Raw genomic sequence first — 20,978 nt, forward strand, 5'->3', positions numbered from 1 at the left:
TCAAATATCTCACTTAACAACATCTCCGATCTTGACACAGGAGAAAAAGTTATTTCCCACGTAGCGAAACTGACTCATGCAGTCATGAGAGAAATTTTATCCTCAGCAGATTCTGCTGAAACAATTTCTGTAACGAAGAGTTGTTTTTTTTGTGTGTTTTTTTTAAAGTTTCCTTCTGTGGTGGTCAAAGATCTCTCTGTTCACTTTGATCACATTTTGGAAATTATTTGTCTGTGTAGCTGTGGATGCCTTCCCCAGGATCGTGTGTTTAATCCCTTGTGTCTCTGTATGTCTCTGCTCAGTCTCTGGGTAGACACTCCTCCTCGGTGATGCCCTGAGCCTTGAGCTCCTCCAGAACGTTGTCCAAATGGCCGGGGTCGGGGTAGCCGTGACCCGTCAGGTTAGAGCCGAACTCCGTCTTGTGGTGCACCTCGTTCCATATGACCGTATCCGACTCACCGGTGGTGCTGGATGTGCCCACAGAGAAAATGAGGCGGCGGTCCCACGCTACCAGAAGAAGCCTCAGAACCTGGACGAAGAGATGAAGAAAGAAAAGATGATCACACAATCCAGTCACATTTACTTGAAACCATCCAGAAAGTTGGACATAGAAGAGTTCTCATTTACCTTGCGTCCCTTCTCGCTGTCAGGGAGGTAGCAGTGCCTGGGGAACCCACGGGCAGTGAAGGGTTTGCCTGGATTTGGGTGCTCTGGGCCCTAAACAGGAAGTTCAAGGTTCGTCAAATCAATAACACCTCCTGTTATCATCATTTAGAAGCTAGTGTAAGCATGGGTAAGACTTTACCTGGATGCCAGGAGGGATGTTATAAATGATCCGGATGGTTTTGCAGTCCGGGTGGCCGGGTAGAGAGTGGGGGATGACGTGGTACTCCATTTTACCCGGGGGCTGGTTGCCGGTCTTGACTCCGTAGATGGTCTTGCAGGTGGGACACTGCAGGCTGCCGTCCTTGTTGCCATTGTTGTACATAGCAACTAGGCATTGGAGATGATACTGGTGACCACACTGTGCCAGGCGGCCCACCGACTCGGCCCTGGAGATGCCACCCACGCCGGGGCCTTTGTAGCCTGATGGTCCGGCCAGGGCCTCCATGCAGATGGTGCAGTCCTGAGATGGGAAGACAAGTACGGTTAATGACTTTTCCGATCCGATACAGACAGTCTTAAACATGTCTTTTCCTTATTTTGTCTTTTTGTGTTTAGCTACCAGTTCATCTAAAATTAATTAAATAAAACTCAGCAAAAAGCAGAACTCACCTCCTCTGGGGGATTGCGGACTTTCTGTAGGTACCGCTTCACCACCTCCTCAGGGGTCTTTCCTATGAGACGGAAACACAAAATGATTTGTTGATCTATTTATTACCAAAATGCGCCCAACAGATATGACTGTCTATATTTGGGCGAAAAAAGGAAACTCACGAGCAAAACTTTAACGTCAAACCCACCTTTACGAGCCTGTTTCTTCGTGGTCTTGCGACAGCAGTGGCCCAGACCGGGGACGGGCTTGATGTCACTCTTGCTGACTGGTGGAGGATGAAGCACCAGCTTGGGAGGGCGGGTCAGGCAGACAGGAAGTCCTGCTGCGCTCATCAGGATGCCTGTAATGCCTGCATGAAGCCAGCAGAGAGCAGATGTTAGACACTGCATTTGGGGTTTACTGTGCGTGATAAACTCTTTATCCAGGGAATTATTTTTTAACCATACTCTGGTCTGGTTAGTGGATTTCCTAGTTAAATATGGGGCTTACGGTCATAAGCTGTGGTGTCTTTAGGGTAGTATATCAGTGTCAGGTAAATTGTTATTGAAATAGATTTAAAGTAGGGCACACTTTAACAAGTAAGCTGCCTGTTCAGAGACTTAACAGCTGAATTTTACATCTATTATAAAGAAAGTACTTCTGGTTGATTTGAATATAACGATAAATGGTTGTATCAATATATTCACCTGCTAGTGCGGGGTGTACAGGACTTGATCCATTCAGGTTCTTCACTGGAACAGTTGGCACTCTGAAACACAAGAAAGCAAACACATTCATTAGCAGATTGTTGACACACTTAAAGCAGACATGCAACCGGCCCGGTCACCCTAAGCCCAGATTCAAGGCGTCAGAATCTGATGAGTCACATGTAAACAGGTGGAACGGCACACAGCATATGCTAGCTTAAAGTTCACCCCATGTCAGCAGGAGCTAAGGAGCTTTTGCCGAGTCACGTAGAGGGAAAAAGACCCGTAGCTCATCACAAATTGACACACTGTTCTAATTGCCAGGTAGGACCTGCTATGTAAGGCTTAAGATTAGGACGCGTGTGGCAGCATTAGACACCTGGCACTTGGCAAATGATTTATTTTGCTGTCTGCTATCTTTGGGTATAAAGCACTTATCAACTACTCAGGAGCAACACATTTAATTGAATCACAATGAAAAGATAGTATTTTTCTAAGAGAGAGAATTAAGGTCGACTTAAAGGGGAACTAAGTCCATTTATAAAACTCAAACACGTCATTCCTATTGTGTTAGACAGTCCAAAAATGTTAGTGACCAAATAATAAACAAATTCAAAAACTAGAGTGCTAAAAGCTAAACTTCAAATGCCAACATGTATAAAGTGCGGAGCCGCCCCATAGACAATGAATTAGTAAAGATGTTATAGATGACACTGACATGGCTACAATAAAATAAAGCTCCTTTAAGCTTAAAAAAAGATCAACAAGGAAGATCGATCTCCCATTCATTGAGACTTTCTGTCTTTGAGAGAGAGAGCAGCTCATGTTCACTAATATTTACTGAACTTTCCGAGGCCATAGAAATAACACATAGGAATTCTTAATTTAGGTGGCGTGCCCCTGTAATTTCAAAGCAGTATAAATAAATGATTATACAAAATAATGTTCTGTTTTTTTTAAGGGACACATATCTCAGCATTATTGGAAATAGAAATTACTTGAAATGATTCATTTGGGTGGTGTGTCTATAGGGAGGTCAAAACTCAATGAAGCGACTTTGATTTTATACAGAAAATGGGTGGCACCATCCATTTTTAACGCACTATAAACACTCCTTAAATCTGCTGAATGAAAATAATTCTGACAGCAGCAAACATGTCCTTATTTTATTTAAATGTCAAACTACCTACCTCCGACCACTGCTTTACTGTATCTATAACAGCCACTATTCAGTCAAAGGTGTGTACTTACGGTCTGCCAATTCTGATGATAGTCATTTTTCCTGCTTGAAAGCACCAAAGACCACAGAGACAACTCTAAATATTCCAGCAATAATTTCCAACTGGAGTATTTGACTTGCTCCGGCTCTCGTCTGTCCCTGTCTCTCTCTCTCTCTCTCTCCTCTGCTTGTGTGTTAATGTCGGGTCTCCGTCTACCTTTTATAGGGCTAATCCACCTGTTTTAATCTGTTGACTAAACTCCGGGCCAAAGATACGTCACAGGAGGGATTTAGCGTACCTGTCAGTTACCACGTCACATTGCCCGGCTGCCATAAAGCCAACAGACACGCGCACATACGACTTGTTGATGTAGCCTACTAACATACTGGCACTAGATATTACGCCTGCTATCATGGAGTCCTAACCTTACATTTGGGCAGGATTATTGAAAGACTCAATCAAAAGCACCATTAATAATGTCTCCTGACTGCACTGGGATCTCTCTGACTGTAACTGTAATGGTTGCATTACAGCCTAGAGTCTCGCGAACAAAAATAGACTGAAAACACATCAACAGAAACATGTTAATGTTTCATACACCCTGGTGGTGGTGTTTGTATCAATCTATTTGTCTTTTATCTATTTAATTCATTCATGTTTTTTCACAAGGACCTTTATTCATTTTTTGGGTGATTATATTTCTTTTAAGTGTTTTTCCTTCTTTGTTTGCGTTATACTATTGCTTTATTGTTGCTATATTATGAGTTATTTTTTAAAAATGGCAACTACAAAAAATGAAAAAAGTATTTGTTTTTAACCATTTTCTGCTTTCTTTTTGTGAGTATTTTTCATTTATAATATAATAATGCACAAAATATGTAGACAGAAAGACAGGCAGACATATAAATACCTACTTAAGTACTAAAATTGTAAAATTGTCTCTGTGTTAGTTCCCACTGAAAGACACTGAAGTCTTTAGGACTATATTTTGCCAAGATGACACAATCAAACACACACACACACACACACACACACACAAACACACACTCACACACTCACACACGCACACACACACACACACAAGGTAAAAACAATACCAGTGTCCTAGTTACGGCAGGTAATGATGACTAGCAGGGGCCCTTTTTGACATAAAAAAATAATAATTAAAGGGGAACTACGGCCTTTTTATGGTCTAAGGCGGACTGAAAATATTGACCAACTCTCTCCCAAATCCTAAACAAGAGTGCCAAAACTCTAAAATTTGTAATGTCATCATCAAGTGTGAAGCTGCTTCACAGACGATGATTTGTGAAAAATGTTTTAGACGTGAGAGCACAGGGGACCTGAGAATACGGGACCATTTTCTCTTTCTCAATAGAAAACCCTACAATAGAATAACGTTGAGAACCTTTATTCATTTTTTGGGTGATTCTTTGTCTGTGTATTACTGTTGCTTTATTGTTGCCATTTAGTCTTTCCTGAGGATTTGTGGGAAAGGGGGAAACATTAAATATATATAAAATGGCAACAATGGCCACAATAGAAAACACTATAGTAGAATAAAGTTGATTTAGGAATAAAAAAAAAGAAAAACATTCAAAGTCAGATCCCCATTCATTGGCTATGGAGCAGCTCCAGACTCCATACCTGATGACTTCACGAGTCTGAAATTTATCTCAAAATGACTAATCAAATGTGATTTGATTGACCTTGTTCTTAAAGTAAACTACAGTAATATAGGCTTGTAGGTTGAAGCAACAGCACGTTTCTGCACAGTGTTTTCATCACCTAGAAGATGTGTCCCTAAATGATGCTACCATGACACATAAGAACTAGCGGCCAAGAGTTACTGTACAGTACAAACTGTACAGTTCCTGTACCTGACAACCTGCTCACACTGTACTATTTCACTATAGGTGTTTGTGTCCAAGCTGTAGTATCGCCTTCGTGTGTGCCTGCCATACGTGATTCACAAAGTCATTAAAAAAAAACGTGTCTTCTGACTGGGTCAACCCTGAGCATGATTAACATCTGTGTGTCAGGCAGGACAATGTGAGCAATATGATAAAAACAGATTAAAGAAATGTGAAGGTGAAGCAGAGCAAGGGTGGGAAACAAGAAGAGTGTCAATTAGTCACGTTTCTTTAATCCCGGCTAATCTAGTGGCATTAGAGCAGCCTCCATCTGGACCGCTGGATGATGGAAACACACGAGCTGCGGCATATGGCAATACTCACACACATTTTCTACACACACTTAGCAGTGAAGGTTTTCTGGGGGTGACACACTCGCGGAAATCAAACCAGCGCAGCAAGAGGAGAAGGGATGCAGGTGTGTGGACCAAAGGAAACTCGCGTCACTTTGATAATCTGTGACGTTGGGGACCCCTCAGACTTTGACACTTTTCTTGGAACCCATCTGTTCCATTCCACTGCAGGAAACTCTCACAACAATAACAAATAACAAATGTTATTCTTTTCAAATATATTTTGTTATCAGCTACACTTAGAACCATAATATAGTATACGCTGTGACTATGATAGTCAGTATATCTATTTATCGGAAATGTATCTCACTTCCTCATTTTGTCGCGTATTTGTGATATTGTAAATTGTAGATGCTCATAATATAATTTTTGCTTTTTTAAGGTTATTTATTTGCACTCTGCATCTTGTACTAGGATGACACGGTGTGGTGGTTAGCACTGTCGCCTCACAGCCAGAGTGTTCCTGGTTTGAACCCCGGCTGGGGCCCTTCTGTGTGGAGTTTGCATATTCTCCCCGTGTCTGTGTGGGTTTTCTCTGGGTTCTCCGGTTTCTTCCCACAGTCCAAATACATGCACATGTTAGGTGTTGCCCGTAGGTGTGAATGGTTGTCTGTCTCTGTTCGTCTCTGTGTGCCCTGCGATAAACTGCAGTCCTGTCCAGGGTGTACCCCGCCTCACGCCTGATGTCAGCTTAGATCGGCACCAGCCCCCCGCGACCCCGACGGGGACAAGCGGTTGAAGATGAATAAATGATCATGTACTAAGCATTACATTTTAAAAACCCTCGGACAGGTTCTGTTCAAAATGAGAAACAAGCTTTAGAATTACTCATACAGTAAATCATCCTGAATTATCTGGAATGCATTTTTATGTTTTAATATAGTTAAAAGATGCACTCTGTGAGATTTTCATCTCTTTAATTGTCTTTTAAGTTATTATCTATCAAAGAGTGAGTTAAACAATACTAATAAAAGAGTTTCTACCTGAGTATTTCAATATATGTGTCTGTGGCAACATTCCCGGGCTAGATGTAAATACGCCGCCATGTTAGTGACGGTTGGTCTGTGGGCCGAACTCGTCACTAACGGTTATGCTGTGTTCACTTGTAATCAGAAATCAGGAACTTCCAACTTGTGTCAGGCTTGTAGTAAGGGCAGAAGTGCAAAAGGAACATTTTTGGTGTGTGGATTTAAGACGCCAACATATAGGGGTCGGACCAGAAGTAGAGAAGTGAATGTGTTTCAATAAAGTTTACAAAAGAGCAAAAAATAAAAAACAAAATATAAATTGTCAACACACATAGTGACCGTGAACCTGACAAGATGAGTTCTCTGAAATAACAGGCTCACCTGCAGTTACATCTTATCGCCAAAGAGGCCGCTAGAAACAAGGTATCTGAAATCTTATGGACCAAAACTTTAAATATGTATGCGTCCTCCCCATATAACCACCTCATATGTCGTTTGTACAAGCAGCTCATTAAGACCAAGCAGCAATCTCCGGGGCATATTTATCAAAGTCTGTGATTACGACCCATATTAATGTTAATATGTTAATGCGACCTCTAGCAGCCGTAGTTATTATAACGGGAACAAAGTTCGAAACCAAGAGTCCGTGTTAACTTAATTGAACTATGTTATGTACATAACTTAAATTATGTAACAAACATACAGTACATTAATGCAAGTCATGATCTCTTTCTCAACTTAACAAAGTAGTTTTGTAACCTAAACCTGATCAAACTGCAACCAACATTAACCACGTTTAAAACAGCAACCATTACGTTTAGGTATAGTATTTATAGATGGTAGAAACAAACAACCAGTGTGGTAGTATGGATCTCAATATTATATGGTGAATGAAATGGTTGTGTGTAACGTGAAAGGGGTCGCCCATAGTGATGAACCTACAGAGAATTAGCGCCTGACTGCAGTTCCCCTCAGCTCTATGGAGTGTTTAAATGTCTTTCAGCTCATTGTTTTGGTTTTCTGGTCCGATACTTGGTCCGCACTCAGTGCTTTCATTAGTACTTTTTCCATTCATAGCGGGCAGCTGTTTCCTGCGACAAAACAACCCACACACAACCTGGAAAACCGCACTGCACACTGCCTGCTCACAGTCTCAAGTCGTTTTCACATATGAATCCTGCACGATGTCAGGAGAATCAAGCTTGGAGATAGTCTGGCGTTTCTCTTTCACACGTGCAGCACAAAACGGGAGATTCCCCCTGGCAGGAACGCTTTCACTCACCGGAAATACTTAGTTTGGATTAGGCGAGGGGGGAGCGCCTGGGTAGAGCGTCAGTAGGCAGGTCATAATGCAGATTACACCACATATAGACACGTACACATACACTATACTACATATAGCCGGCTCGTAATTTGGTCATTTGGATTATTTACCAGCCAGCAGCTAAGTGATGGCTGCATTTTAGGCTTTATATATTATAAAATAATGCTGGGAGCTATTGGTTTGGAGGAATATGATTTTTGTTTTGGCTTTACTAAAACAAACAAGTCCAATTTTGTCAAGTTTATAGTAATACGTGAAACCGCTATTAAACTGCTTTTGCCTTTGACTAAATGTAAATTAAATATCAGTCACACCAAATGAGTGCAGAAGCAGCAAAATAAGCAAACTGCTGTAACAATATGTCGACTAATGAAGGCAATGCTTCAAACGGTCAATGGTCCACTTTTTCAACTGTCTTCTTCTTTAAATGAATTTAATTGATAAATGTGAACATGTGCTTTCATGATTTAACTCGACCACTCGAAAGGAAGTGGTTCCCTCCACTGCTCCAGTTCACGTGTGGTGCCAGTTATGAATTTGCGGATAAAGCCATAAGACGATGCCAGCAGGAGCACTAAGTGGAGCTTAGAACAAACAGAAGGAGAGAGAGGGAGCAGCAGAGGGGTGAGCCGAGAATCCCGGGCTGATGGGATCAGAAAGACTCTTGATCTGTGACGTTGGCTTAGTTACCGCAGCAGCAGGTGTCCTCGCCCGATATGCTGAAGAATGGGTCAGTCACACAGCTCACCTGACACAAAATGCACAGATTACTGAAGCAAGAATATTAAGCCTGTGGTATTTGGTATTAACACTAGGCTTAGCTCAATTTGCTAATGTGAGGACTCAGAAAGTCGGGGTATTCTGCTGGGGCGATGTTGGGTTCACTCATATGGAAATTCTCCTCAGCATGTGATCATTTGTCAGTGTTTAATCACAAGTTTTTTTGAATCACACCGCATGGGTTTGAGTAATGTGGGCAAGTCTCCCGTTATATTTGAGATATTATTAAAAGAAAGGCTATAATTGGAATCTGATAAAATCTAGATGCTAAAATCAAAAGGTGTTGTATGCTCACAACAAGGCAACAAACAAAACCAGCGGCAAAGCACAAAGGATTGATAAAATGATGAAAGAACAGCAGTGTTCTTGGTCCGAAAGTCTTCTCAGAAACTCTCTCTACAGATATCTTGCTAACCAGTGCCCTCTGGCTACGACACATGGACACTGGGTTCTTTAATTCATAACTCTGATACTGTAAGGTCCAATATTATGCTCATTTGCAGGTTCATATTCATGTGTTGTGTTTCTACTAGAACATGTTTATAAGCTTTAATGTTCACAAAAAACATTATTTTTCTTATACTGTCCGTCTGTATTCACCCTGTCTGAAAAGCGCAGCTTTAGCGCCTGTCTCTTTAAGACCCCCTTCTGAAAAAACACAGTCTGCTCCGATTGGTCAGTGTATCTGGGTCTCCTGCATCTGTGATCTGGTGTCTCTGCACCGTCATTACAAGCGGGGAATGACAGTAAAAGCACTGTAACATGATTTCTACCTATATATACTGTAGGCAAGGTGTGACATCATAACCATACAGAAGTCTTGACACTTTCGGAATATGGGCTGTGTGCATTTCTCTGGGGATTGAGTGATTTGATGCTTTCACATTATTAAGATAGCCCCTCAATTTGCTTTATGAATACAAAAACATGGAAATCTCACCTTTAACAATATGGGACCTTTATGGTAAGCAAAGACATATATCATTCTGCCCAGTAAAGGTCAGGTAACAATAAACAAGGCCTTTCTGAGAGGAGGGGGGCTGTAATATTAGAAAGATTACTTTCTGTTTACACTATATATCGAGAGCCAATATGAAAGAAGAATGAAGTAGATTAAAGGCCCACAAGACGACAGAAAAAGACCTCCGATTTTTGGTCGAGATGCTCAAACTCTCCAAAGTCTCCAAAGGAATATCAAGCATTCCATAACGATGGGGACATCCCAGATGTTACAGACCCCCTCCAGATGCGGTTTGCTAAGTCAAACCTAGCGCATGTCCATATTTCCAAAGTTATTCAGATATGTCAGTAAACCTGCTTTGGGAAACAAACCCTTGCCTGGTCCATACTGGTTGCTACGGTTACCAACCCAAGTGCTCACTTGCGCATTATAAGCACAAAGCATTTCTATGGGTTTTAGATTTCTCTATGCCCAGAAGCACGATTGTTTGCATGAAAATGGTAAACAAAATATGCATTTACATGTGTTTGAGTGTGCGTGTGTGTGTTGGTAGAGTAAATCCATCATTAAGCGGTTGCATGACAAATGTCTGGAATGCGAAACACTTGCGAGACACCGGCTCGTCGAGCGTGAATGCTCTTCATTGTATTTCGGTGGAAATGAACAAGCCCGGTGGACTTTGTCACAAAGATTAAAGGCTCATGAATGCCAATGAGCGCTGATGTAATGAGGGCTTCAAACACATTAGAGAGTCCTGTCTAAATTGATTGTTTTACACATCCTGTTTAGTTGGTCTCATTTAGCTTCTTATACAGTAAATTGATAAGGGGCGTAGTGTCTGCTGAGATTCATTTGAAGGTCTTAAATTGAACGCTTAAAATTTATATAATATCATTTGTTTTACTATTTTTCCGACTTGTCCCTGTTTGGTGATGCACAGGTAGTTTACAGCAGATTTTTTTAGAGGTTTTGCACTGAAACAGCTGGCTGCTGGGTAATATATAATACTCTGTGGATTCATCAATACGAGCAGCCCTTTTTAAATCATCCACTGGCAACATGAAAATATTGATAATTGCAGCTTTAAGCTAATCATGTGTCTAACTAAAGTGTAATTCCGGTGTAAACTCATCCAATGGTCTTTTTCAGCATTTACATACATCAAATAAGCCATTGAGACAGTTTTTTCACACAACAACTATTAACGGAGAAATACGGGAGAGTCGCTAACAGCCGGACTGATCAAAATAACAGCAAACCCCGGCAGTAGCATGATAAGAGTCCTAACACATAAAACCAAGCACCAACAACGTAGTTAGTGAACCCAAAGTTTATTAAAAGAGTGTTTTAAAGACTTACCTACTGGCCCCTGTACCAGCTCCTCTCATAGTAAAGTCCATTCAAGTCAATTACCAAAGTCAATCCAAAAGAAAGGAGCCCATTGGTGCTTTGTTTTATGTGTAGGGACTCTTCTCATGCTACTGCAGAGGTTTGGTGTTATTTTGAGCAGTATTAGTGGTTAAAAAAGACGTTTTAATGCCTTCACCGTACTGCCCGAGCTAATCAGTGTTAGCCACGTTTGTCTGTTAGCAACTCTACCGTATTTCTCCGTTAATAGTTTATACACAGAAAAACTGTCTTGATGGCTTATTTGATGTATGTAAGGTCCGAAAAAGACCATGGGAGGATTTTGCACCAAGTTACACTTTAAGTACTGCATGTATGTCTGTCTGTTCAGTTGTGTGGAAGAGGATTTTAATGTTGGGTCTAGATTAACTACTCCTAATAGTAATTTGGAAATTTTCTGAAGGGTGTTTTTTGTAAGAATGTCAAGCTTGCTTTAATATAATCCATTAGAAATCCATACACTTTATTTCCAGAGGTTCCCTTACTTTTTCTTGGATGATAAATCCTTTGTGAATGTGAATGAAAAGACTGAACTGATGTACTACTACACTTTGGTACTCACCCAGAGGCAATAAGGGCACGTGACTGAGCCATGGCGATACGCTGCAGTGCAGGTCGGCTCAGCCCCGCTAGGCTTGACCTGGGCGGCAGAGGGGCTGCGCAGGCTGCAGCCCCAGATGAAGACACTGGACCCAGGACGCGGGCGGAAGGCGAGGGCGTGCAGGTGGAGGCAGCCGTGGAGATGAGGGGCGGGCCCGGAAGGGACAACGTAGGGGCAGGACAGGAAGCAGAGAGAGAGGACGAGGTGGAGGGGTGAGGGGGAGAGGTGGCAGTAGGTGAGAGTGCGTGGGAGGTTGGAGGAGGAGGCGGTGGGGGCGGAGGGAGAGGTGGAGGAGGGGGGCGGGTGGAGGAGATGGAGAGGGCGGTGGTAGCTGAGCCAAGGAGGGACAGAGAGTGGGTGAAGCCTCCTCCATAACCAAGGCTGGGACCGCCGACACCACTACCACCGACCATTCCTACACCTCCTGCACCAACCATACCACCCATTCCACCCATGCCACCCATACCACCGAGACTATAGCCACCTGTCGCCCCAACAATAGACGTCCTGTGGGGGGAGAATGACCGTGACAGGGTAGGAGGTCGAGGGAGGGTCAGTGAGTACGACCCTCCTGGGACAGAGTAACTGCTGATTTTTGGACTAGGTGGTTTGGTCTGTGGGGGTCTCCTACCCAGAGTGTGAGCGGACATGGTGCCCGCTTTGACACTTAGCACCAACATACACTGCTGACAGGCGCAGGGCTGTCCCAAGGAGGTGATGGCAGAGGCCGGGAGCGCCCCACTGGGGTACGCGCTCCCGTTTCCAGTTCCACTGTTGCTCATCCGGATCCCCATACCTACTCCAGATACATCCACACCGAGTAGCCCACCGTGGCTGGGCATGGACATTGGCCCCCAGGCGTGGTGGGATTTGGGCAGGGGCCCAGACACCAGCGGGTAAGCCAGGTCGGAGCGGCGCTGGATGCGCCTGCAACGCTGCGTCTGCCCGTTGATTTGGGTCATGCTTTCGAAGTCAATGAGGTAACAGAAACCCAGCGGCGCTAGGTCCAGCCAGGGCTGCTGACGATCTCGCGCGGCCTGGATGGCGATGCCCACCTCTGTGTCGTACGCTGTCCAACTGCCAGCGTCGTTCTCCCACTCCCACAACCAGCCCTGGCCTGGCGCTGAGGTGGGGTCGTAGAAGCTACGGCGTACCGGTCGAAGGGTACCTTAGGCAGGGATTAGGAGGTCAGAACAATGCGAAAGATTCATGCACATTATTAAGATTTTGACTAACTACTGTACTATTCCCACAAATAGATTTACTGGTCAGTGAAGATTTCTACCTCTTTATGTTGATGTTCTTTCTCTCTGGACCTGAACTACTTTCATCATACTTGACGATACTTGATGATGAGAGGTAGCTGCATTAGGAGGTAAGTGGCTGACTAGTACTATTCACTCTGAACAATTAAATCGCAACCCTAACAAATTCAACATGTCTGTGTTTGCTTGCTAAGAATTTGGGCAAACAGGTTGCCCCTGGTAACAGCACACAGTGTTCCGAATTCTGATTGGCAGGCAGCCTTGATCCGACCCAAAGCTGGCAGTGTTTGCTTTCCCAGGGTATCCAGAGAAACTCTACAGAGTCTTCATAAACCTAAAGCCTTCACATATCAAATCCTGTGCAAAGATTTCTCGGGAGATGAGAGAACTTGAATCTAAAAAGGGAGAAATTAAGCCTTTTTGGGGATCACAAGGCAATTTCGTCAGAACTGTAACATTACACAGCACACTGTAGTGCTGTAATTTCAAATACATACATCACACATACAGCAAAATCTCTCCGAAGCCACAAATTATCTATGACACATCTATGACCATACAGTATGTGTGGCACTGTAGACACTTAACAAGACAACAAGGGAGCTCATTCATGAGATCTACTCCCATTGACCCCATTTCATCAATGACCTCAGACCTCCTGAAATTCTTCCCCACCCTTCTCCTCGTCCTCCTCGTCCTCCCCCTCCTCTTCCCTGTCTCCTATTCAGACTGTCTGGGGCACCCTGCCCACATCCATGACCCTGCCTACCCCAGTTCAGCTTCTGCTGGGTTTGGAAAACAAACTTCACAAAGGCTTTTGTCAGCAAATGTTGAGAGAGAGAGGGAAAAAGGGTGAAATGTTGGGTTCTCTGCCAAAGTTAGACATCTGACAACTGACAATCGCCTGCTTTGTCTTACTGCTCCGCTTGCTTCTCTTTGATGAAGCTTTGACTCATGAAAAGTGATGTATCATGCCCATGTTCTGCCCTTTAAAAGATATCAGTGATGGTGTTTGCAGTAAAAAAAAAAAATCTGACTGTGGCTATGACTGGACACTTCAGCTGCTACTGTGGCCTAAGTGCCACATGCACAGGTCCTACAAAAAACACGACTCAATCACTGACACGTTCAAAATCACACAGCACATGTCCCTGAAATATAACAGAATACAGGAACAGTGTAATCTATGGTATAGAATATATTTGGAGGTATGTACATTTTTTTTTAAATGGAATTGCTATAGAATTAAAAAGCCACTTTGCAGAAAACACACCCATCGGGACTATCATCTTCTGGAGCAGAATCTACATAAAGGGCTTGCAAAAAAAAATAGGTAGACACACATGACATGAGTAATAAATAGGCCTCCACTTCAGGCCCGGCTCCACCGCTCCACCCTCCGCCCCTGTGTGTCTCTCCTCTCTGCTTCTCACCTGTGTCTTGTCGGAACTGGTGCATGGAATGCAAATCGATGATGTAGGGCGAGAGGCGAGAGTCCACCTGGCCGAGGACAACACTACCACACCGCGGGTCGCTCCGGATGACTGCCTCGATGTGATGACAGACAGCCGGGCTGTAGGGCCGCCAGCGTCCGTGCTCGTTCAGCCATTCCCATACCACTACGGCGGATGCTAGTAACATCCTACTCCTGCAAAGGTGGGAAAAAAAACAACAACTGACAATACGGAGGCACAAATGAAAGCGAAACCGCTAGGGATGGTGGGCATTTAAAGACACCCTACTGCCGCTCCGCCGTGCATCCCTGCGCACAGCGGCGCTGCATCCATCTTGGACAGTTTGCAACCCAGATGTGTTTCCTATCTGGGGATATAAATATATATATCTATATTGGCATGACACTACATGCAAACTGTACCTTCCATGTTTGTAGTTTCGGTTATGCAGCAATAAGTAGGTCCTCTTTTAATCACACGGCGAGGGTACAGAGAGTATCAGGGCGCAAAGGAGCCTTGCAGGATGGTTGCATTTTACTCCCTATGCAGATGAGTGACGTCTACCGAAATCATTTCTCCGGCACAATCAAGTTAGGGTGAGAGGAGAAAATGCAACTTGGATGCTCACGGTGGTGCGGCACCCGTTAAGTAGCCTAGGTTACCGTGACAGGCTGACTGTGATCGTGCATTTAGAAAGTATGTGATCTGCGCAGCGTGTAGGGGAGGATCACGTCTTTGAGGGCAGATAACTGAAATATTTACCAGGTTAAACCGACTCCGCTGTTTCCAGTCAATCTCTGCTTTGTAGAACAACTTAGGTGTTTTGGTAATGATGATCCATATGTAATCTTCATCTCCAGTCTTCAGGTAAACTCCCGGATTTCTGGTTACATTTGCATTGTAAGTAAGTAATGTGTAAGTTACACTTTTCTTTGACTCGGGCTAACTTATGTCGCGATCTCACCCATAGATACAGACACGTTTCTATGTATTCACATGCTCTCACCCACCACTGAAGACTATAGTGATTAATAGATGTTTGACATTCCCGTGCGTGCGTACTCCCACACTCACGCGCCTTCGAAGACCTCCCGACATCCAATCCGATTTGAGCAAGCTCTCCGTCTGGCCAATCACGAGCGTGTCTCATCTCACGTGCTCATTGTTCACCGTATCGCTGGAATGAGCTGTTGAAATGTTTTTATATTATATCCTTCGGTGTAACCTCCACAAATCTAACTCTTCTTATGATGTGTGTTATCTTCAGACAAGAGATACACAACACAATAAAAGTATCCCTGGAGATGCCGGGGATTGAACCCGGGACCTCATACATGCGAAGCATGCGCTCTACCACTGAGCTACATCCCCATTGGTCAACATTGATAAAATTACTGTTTTTATATGATGATTACCCTTCAATAACAGGGAAGTAAATGAAGTATTTAGTGTATGTCAATTAATTCGAGTTTATAGTAACCTTATTGCAGTTTTATATCATTTAACAGCAAAGATACACAGAGCGTAATGTTATAGTTTTGCAGTAGGCTTAATTCAACACACTGAAGAATCTACTTTTACGAACTAACACAGTATAAAATGCAGCTCAAATGTCGATTATCCTACAATGATATGACTTGGGTTACAACTAATGATTTTTAAAAAATGTTAATATTCTGCCAGTTTTCCGCTAATTCAACCCCCATAAATATTCACTTTACCACTTACATTTGATTTGATTTAAATTTATTTCAGACATTTAGCCTAAAAAGGAAAAAAGAAAAGGTTATACCGAAAATTCTTTTTCACAGGACCCCTGCTCCATAATTATTTGTTAGTTAACAGGTTCCTCTATCAAACATTTATTATTTTTATTTTTATTCCTTTAATACTTTTCCGAACTAAACCAATTTTTAGTTATAATTTACAAGTATTTTATGAAATACAATGGATTTCTTATATATTCCTATCAAATATGTATTATAATTTAATGCATATTATTTAATTTAATCAAAAAAGAGAAATGTATTGATCTATTTTTGTATCCAAAATAAAAAATTCATTCAGAATTTAAAAATAAATAAACAAAAGAAATCAGTTCACGTGTGAGAAACTGGAATCAATTCACTGACATTAAGAACAAAATTGTTTTTCTGCTTTTAATCTTTTAAAAAAACATTTAAAGCAATTTAAAAAAAACACAGTCCACAATATACAGACGTTAATACAAAGTTTGACATAAAAGGTACACTCTTACAAAAACATTCAATCCAACGTAAGCTCCACGTGCATTTTTATAACAGCTTCATTCATCAGTCACCTTTTAACAGGAAGTGTAAGGACGACCAGAGCCACAGTTACCATGGGGGACAATGCCTCCAGTGTTCTTTAGGGGGAATTTATGGGGTTTTAGCAACCTGGGGGAAGTCTACATTTTGCGATTAAAGACGTGTTTTCTATGGTATGGTATGGTATGGTATTTATGGTATTTATGGTATTTCTAGACAACACACACAAAGAGTTTTTTTCATGGCAGTTTGGACCAGCATTAAGATATTCATGTTGGGAAATACACTCACTCCGGGGTCGGGTCGCGGGGGCAGCAGCTCTAGCAGGGGACCCCAAACTTCCCTTTTCCTGGGCCACATTATACAAGTTACAGAAAATCTATTTAAATTTAGACCCATGGCCTCAATACTGATTATGATTAAGACTATTTCCTGAGCCTCCCGTGTATTTCATGTTTTGCTTTTCATTGCTCTTACAGTGCAGTCATATCACTCTCCTTGCCCTCGCCTCCCTCTTTCCCAGACCAGATGGCACTTCCAGAGAATTGCTTTAGATCTATCAACAATCCAGCCCCTCCACTTGCTTCACCTTTACCATCCCCCTCTCCCTCTGTCTCTTCCTTTGCCTCTGCCTGATCCGTTAGCCTGGCTTGCTCCCCTGCCTCTGAACCCTCCAAACTTGAGTTATCACCTGAAGTATCACCTCCTTTTCCCTTTGCCTCCCCACACTGCTCTACACTTTCCTCCTCCTCCTCCTCCTCATCATCGCCCTCGCTGTCACTGCCCTTGCTACCACCCTCCTCCACCTGTCCCTCTTCATCTTTGACCTCTTGCATTTCCTCTCCATCCTCAGCAGCATCACTTTGAGGCCACAGCTGGACTCCCAGACGCGTCCCCAGAGCTAACGCTGCACCTCTCACCCGGTCCCTGAGCCCTCCTTCCTTATACACCATGCGCCGTACGGTATACTCTCCATTGGCCTCCTTGTTCAACTTCTTGTACAAGAAGATCAGCAATATAATTAAGCCTATTAGGCAGAAAAAAAGGATCAGCACCGTCTTAGGGGACGATTCATATTTGACGGTGTTCTGAGAGTCAGTCATGCCTGAAGGGAAGAGAAAGAAAAGTGTTAGCATGGTCACGCGTGGTTGGCTGATTTGTATTCAGTGGCACTTAAAGAAATAATTTGACGTTCTGGGAAATCGGTTTATTCGATTTCCTGCTGCTCACGCCCCCCTTACATCTGCGGTTAAAAAGGAGCCGGAGCAGCTGGTTAGCTTAGCTTAACATAAAGACTGGAAACACAGAGAAACAACTAGCCTCGCTCTGTCCAAAGGCTCCAGGTTCAAATGAATATTCCAGCACACAACCAGCTATGTTAAGCAAGTTTTTTACAGAAGCCAGGCTTGCTTTTTCCCCGTTTGGAGTCTTTATGCTAAGCTAAGCTAGATGGCTTCTGGGTCAGACTGCCCATTGATCTGGAGGGTTAATAGTCCAAAACATTTCCTGTTGGACCCTATAGCTCAATGGCCTGTTGTCCTGAAAACAAAAGCTCACTGCCCATTGTGTATTGCTCAGTGACTGCCGGCCTTACCACTTTCCAGACTCTGTTATTGATGAGTTTAACAGATAACATACCTTTAAATCATAATGTATGACTTTGTATGACTTTTCAATCCAACTAATATTTAACTTTAACAGCGCTTTTGTGAGCTAAGTTAAATAAAGAAAAACGCTTTCGGCCTGATGGGAAGATTTTCAAACTGTTGGTTTCAGTACAGTGGGCGGTCGGACCAATGGCAGAGCGCCACTGGGGGCCGTGTGTGGTATCAAGCTTCTCGTTTAGCAAGACAGCAAATAAGTGTATTTCCCACGATTGCTATAATAGAGAAGGGCGTTTTTGATTTGGAAATACTTTTTATTGTGTGATCTGTTTTAGCTCATTAGCCTATACTTGGGTGCCACATGGATGTGGTTTGTCGTATAAAAAATTCCTTGTGTGATGCCAGCAAATGAAAATTCACATTTTCTGAATGCAGAATAAAACATATGCTGAACATTGTGGGCTGTTTGAACCAGGCCTTAATCCACTGCTATTTCTTTCCAAAAGCACCAGAAATCCTCTCAATGTTAACAGAGCTGTAATTCCCTCAAAGCCGAGACAGATTTGATTTAGAAAAATGTACTTTACCTCCTTAGAAAATTCCCCGTTGAGTGAAAAGTCCCACTGGCTCAGTGTCACAGTTACAGGCAGAATTTTCAAACTCAAACCCCTTGTACTTAAAGTCGTTGTTAAGTTTTCATCAGAAGGAAATCCATGGGTGAATTTATATTCAGGACCTAGAGATAAGAAAGTTATTCATTCCGTTCAATTTGCAGTGGCATTTCAGGGTTAATCAACTCAAAATTAAGCAGAAATGCAACTAATTCAGCTTTAAAGAATCACTCCAATGTTGTATTTCATTTTGAAAGCCTCTCAATTGTAACATCTCCCCCCCCCAGTACTGATATCTAATCTAATCCTGACAGAATAATAATTATGAAGTTACCATTCACGCTGGCTGAAATGCAACCAAAGGTTCATAATTGCGATATACAAACACATATGCTGGAGATGTAACAGGAAGTGTGTTTTGCCTTTATCGTGTTTGACTGTAAGCTGTCGGTGACAGGAAGCGAGCAGACCGCTCGCAGCGTTGCTGGTTTCCTGTCAAAATGATAATTGAACAGCATCAGTCAGCCTGCCATGGGAGGAAACTTTTTAGTCATGGTTAATTAGACTCCTAGAGAACAGACATAAAGTGTTGCAACTTAATGTTTAATACAATAAATAAAAAAATACGGATGTGAAATAAGTGCACTTAACACGCAATTTAAGCGGAAATGCATGAGAAAACATGGTGGTAGATGAATGCCTGCATAATAATTATACAACCATTTAAAGCTCGAGTCCATTAGGTTAAAGATAGAATTATCCAATCTTGTATAAAGAACTAAATACAGAAGAGCAGAGAAAGCACAAGGCATATTATGATTGATTAAGAATGGAGACAATTATGTACAGCAAAAACAAGTGAAGAGGCTTTTTCTGTTAAAAATGAGGTAAATAATAAACTGTAAAACACTTACCCAAGTTGTAAGCAGAAGATAAAGTTTGTTGAAGCAGAACACTGATAAGAGATTGACTTGTGTACTTTAGGGTTCCTCTGAACCGTGTGACAGCATGTAGGTGTAGGAGGTGACAGAGAACAAACGAGGCAGGGGGGGATGCGTGAACTTTGGTGAAGAAAGCTCGCTGCAGCCCTCTGAGGTAGGTGGAGGCTGAAGGAGGCGAGAACACTGATTAAACACAAAATCAAGCAGGGCGTGGTGGAAAATGTGCAATTATTTATGGAAAGAGGAAGACGTACACATTTGATTATTTTCCCTGCAAACTTGACTTGTGCTACTTTCACTTTGCAGCACATGTGCAGGACGGATAATGCAATATACAGTATATAAAGTGCATTTTAAGAACATTCATACGCTTTACTGAGTAGAATTCACTGACAGGAAATGTACACTATACAGTATATTCATTTCCTGTGACACATTTTGACCTTGTATAAGCTATTATGTGAGTGGGTTGTCGAGAACACCTCACCTCAAAAAAGGGCAGCTGAGGTGAACATGTTGCCAGGGTTTGTATCAAATCTTACCATCCAAATTTAACTCAGTTTTTAGAGTGGGAGTTGTATTTTTGACATTGAACTGAGACAAAATGAGCCCAAGACGAGCCAAAAAGCAAACCGTGATCCAGATAAATATTTGATTTGTGCAAAAATAATAAGATTATTATACATTACAGATTTCAACCTATAGCAGAAGAACACATTAGGTTTAAAAGCTGCTCACAGCTTCTTAATGTAAAACAAGTTGGCCACATCCTGTTTTCTCTCTGGTAGCCACAGCCCCTACAGTCATCTTACACTTGGGTGTCTGGTGTGCAATGATGACAGTTTGAAATATTTCACAGTTTTGATGACAGAAATCGTTAAAGCATCTTTATTTATCTGATTTTTTTCCTCCCTTAAAGAGGTTAAGGGTGCCCTTTCTCGTTTACTTTTCACCTCATCCTCTTTAAAATGTTGGTAAAAGGGAGATGTCCATGTATTTTATGATTATAAAGCAGGTTGAGGTGCTATATAAACACTGTGAAAGTATGAAAATGCTCAATCCACAGAGAAATGCACACAGCCCATATTGAGAAACTGTGGCTTTAAAACAAGCCGTCAGGACTTCTGTACAGTTGTGATGTCACAACTATACTATACCATACTATAAATATAAGCATTTGTGTGTAGAAAGAGCTGTTACAGTAATTTCCCGGCTGCAATGACACCGAGAGATGTGGTGAAATGCTGACCAATCAGAGCAGACTGGTCTTTTCTCAGGAGGGGGTCTTAAAGACACAGGCGCGTTTCAGACAGAGGGTGAATACAG

At 42.4% G+C, this 20,978-nt stretch overlaps 2 protein-coding genes across 3 annotated transcripts; both read right to left on the reverse strand.

Annotated features, from left to right (window-relative positions):
• Positions 1-272: 272 nt before the first annotated feature.
• On the reverse strand, positions 273-14,395 carry dtx4a (deltex 4, E3 ubiquitin ligase a; the record flags this gene model as incomplete). The annotated part of the gene is made up of 8 exons (XM_083937318.1): positions 273-529; positions 628-717; positions 806-1,126; positions 1,276-1,337; positions 1,464-1,625; positions 1,963-2,024; positions 11,451-12,657; positions 14,188-14,395. The coding sequence occupies 8 exons, from the start codon at positions 14,393-14,395 to the stop codon at positions 299-301; spliced, it is 2,343 nt and encodes a 780-aa protein (XP_083793444.1). The 3' UTR covers positions 273-298.
• A 1,960-nt stretch (positions 14,396-16,355) lies between these two features.
• On the reverse strand, positions 16,356-19,762 carry LOC310964415 (uncharacterized protein). Of its 2 annotated transcripts, XM_083937536.1 has the most exons (4): positions 19,626-19,762; positions 19,134-19,203; positions 18,688-18,836; positions 16,356-17,601 (listed from the first exon to the last, which is right to left on the reverse strand). In XM_083937536.1, exon 4 carries the CDS (start codon positions 17,597-17,599, stop codon positions 16,970-16,972), a length of 630 nt encoding a protein of 209 aa, XP_083793662.1. In that variant the 5' UTR covers positions 17,600-17,601; positions 18,688-18,836; positions 19,134-19,203; positions 19,626-19,762; the 3' UTR covers positions 16,356-16,969. The 2 variants fall into 2 exon arrangements, with proteins under 2 accessions (XP_083793662.1, XP_083793663.1); XM_083937537.1 differs by lacking the exons at positions 19,134-19,203; positions 19,626-19,762 and adding an exon at positions 19,046-19,107.
• Positions 19,763-20,978: the final 1,216 nt, after the last annotated feature.

The sequence above is a fragment of the Echiichthys vipera genome, assembly GCF_963691815.1.
Source record: "Echiichthys vipera genome assembly, chromosome: 22".
Lineage (NCBI taxonomy): Eukaryota > Metazoa > Chordata > Actinopteri > Perciformes > Trachinidae > Echiichthys > Echiichthys vipera.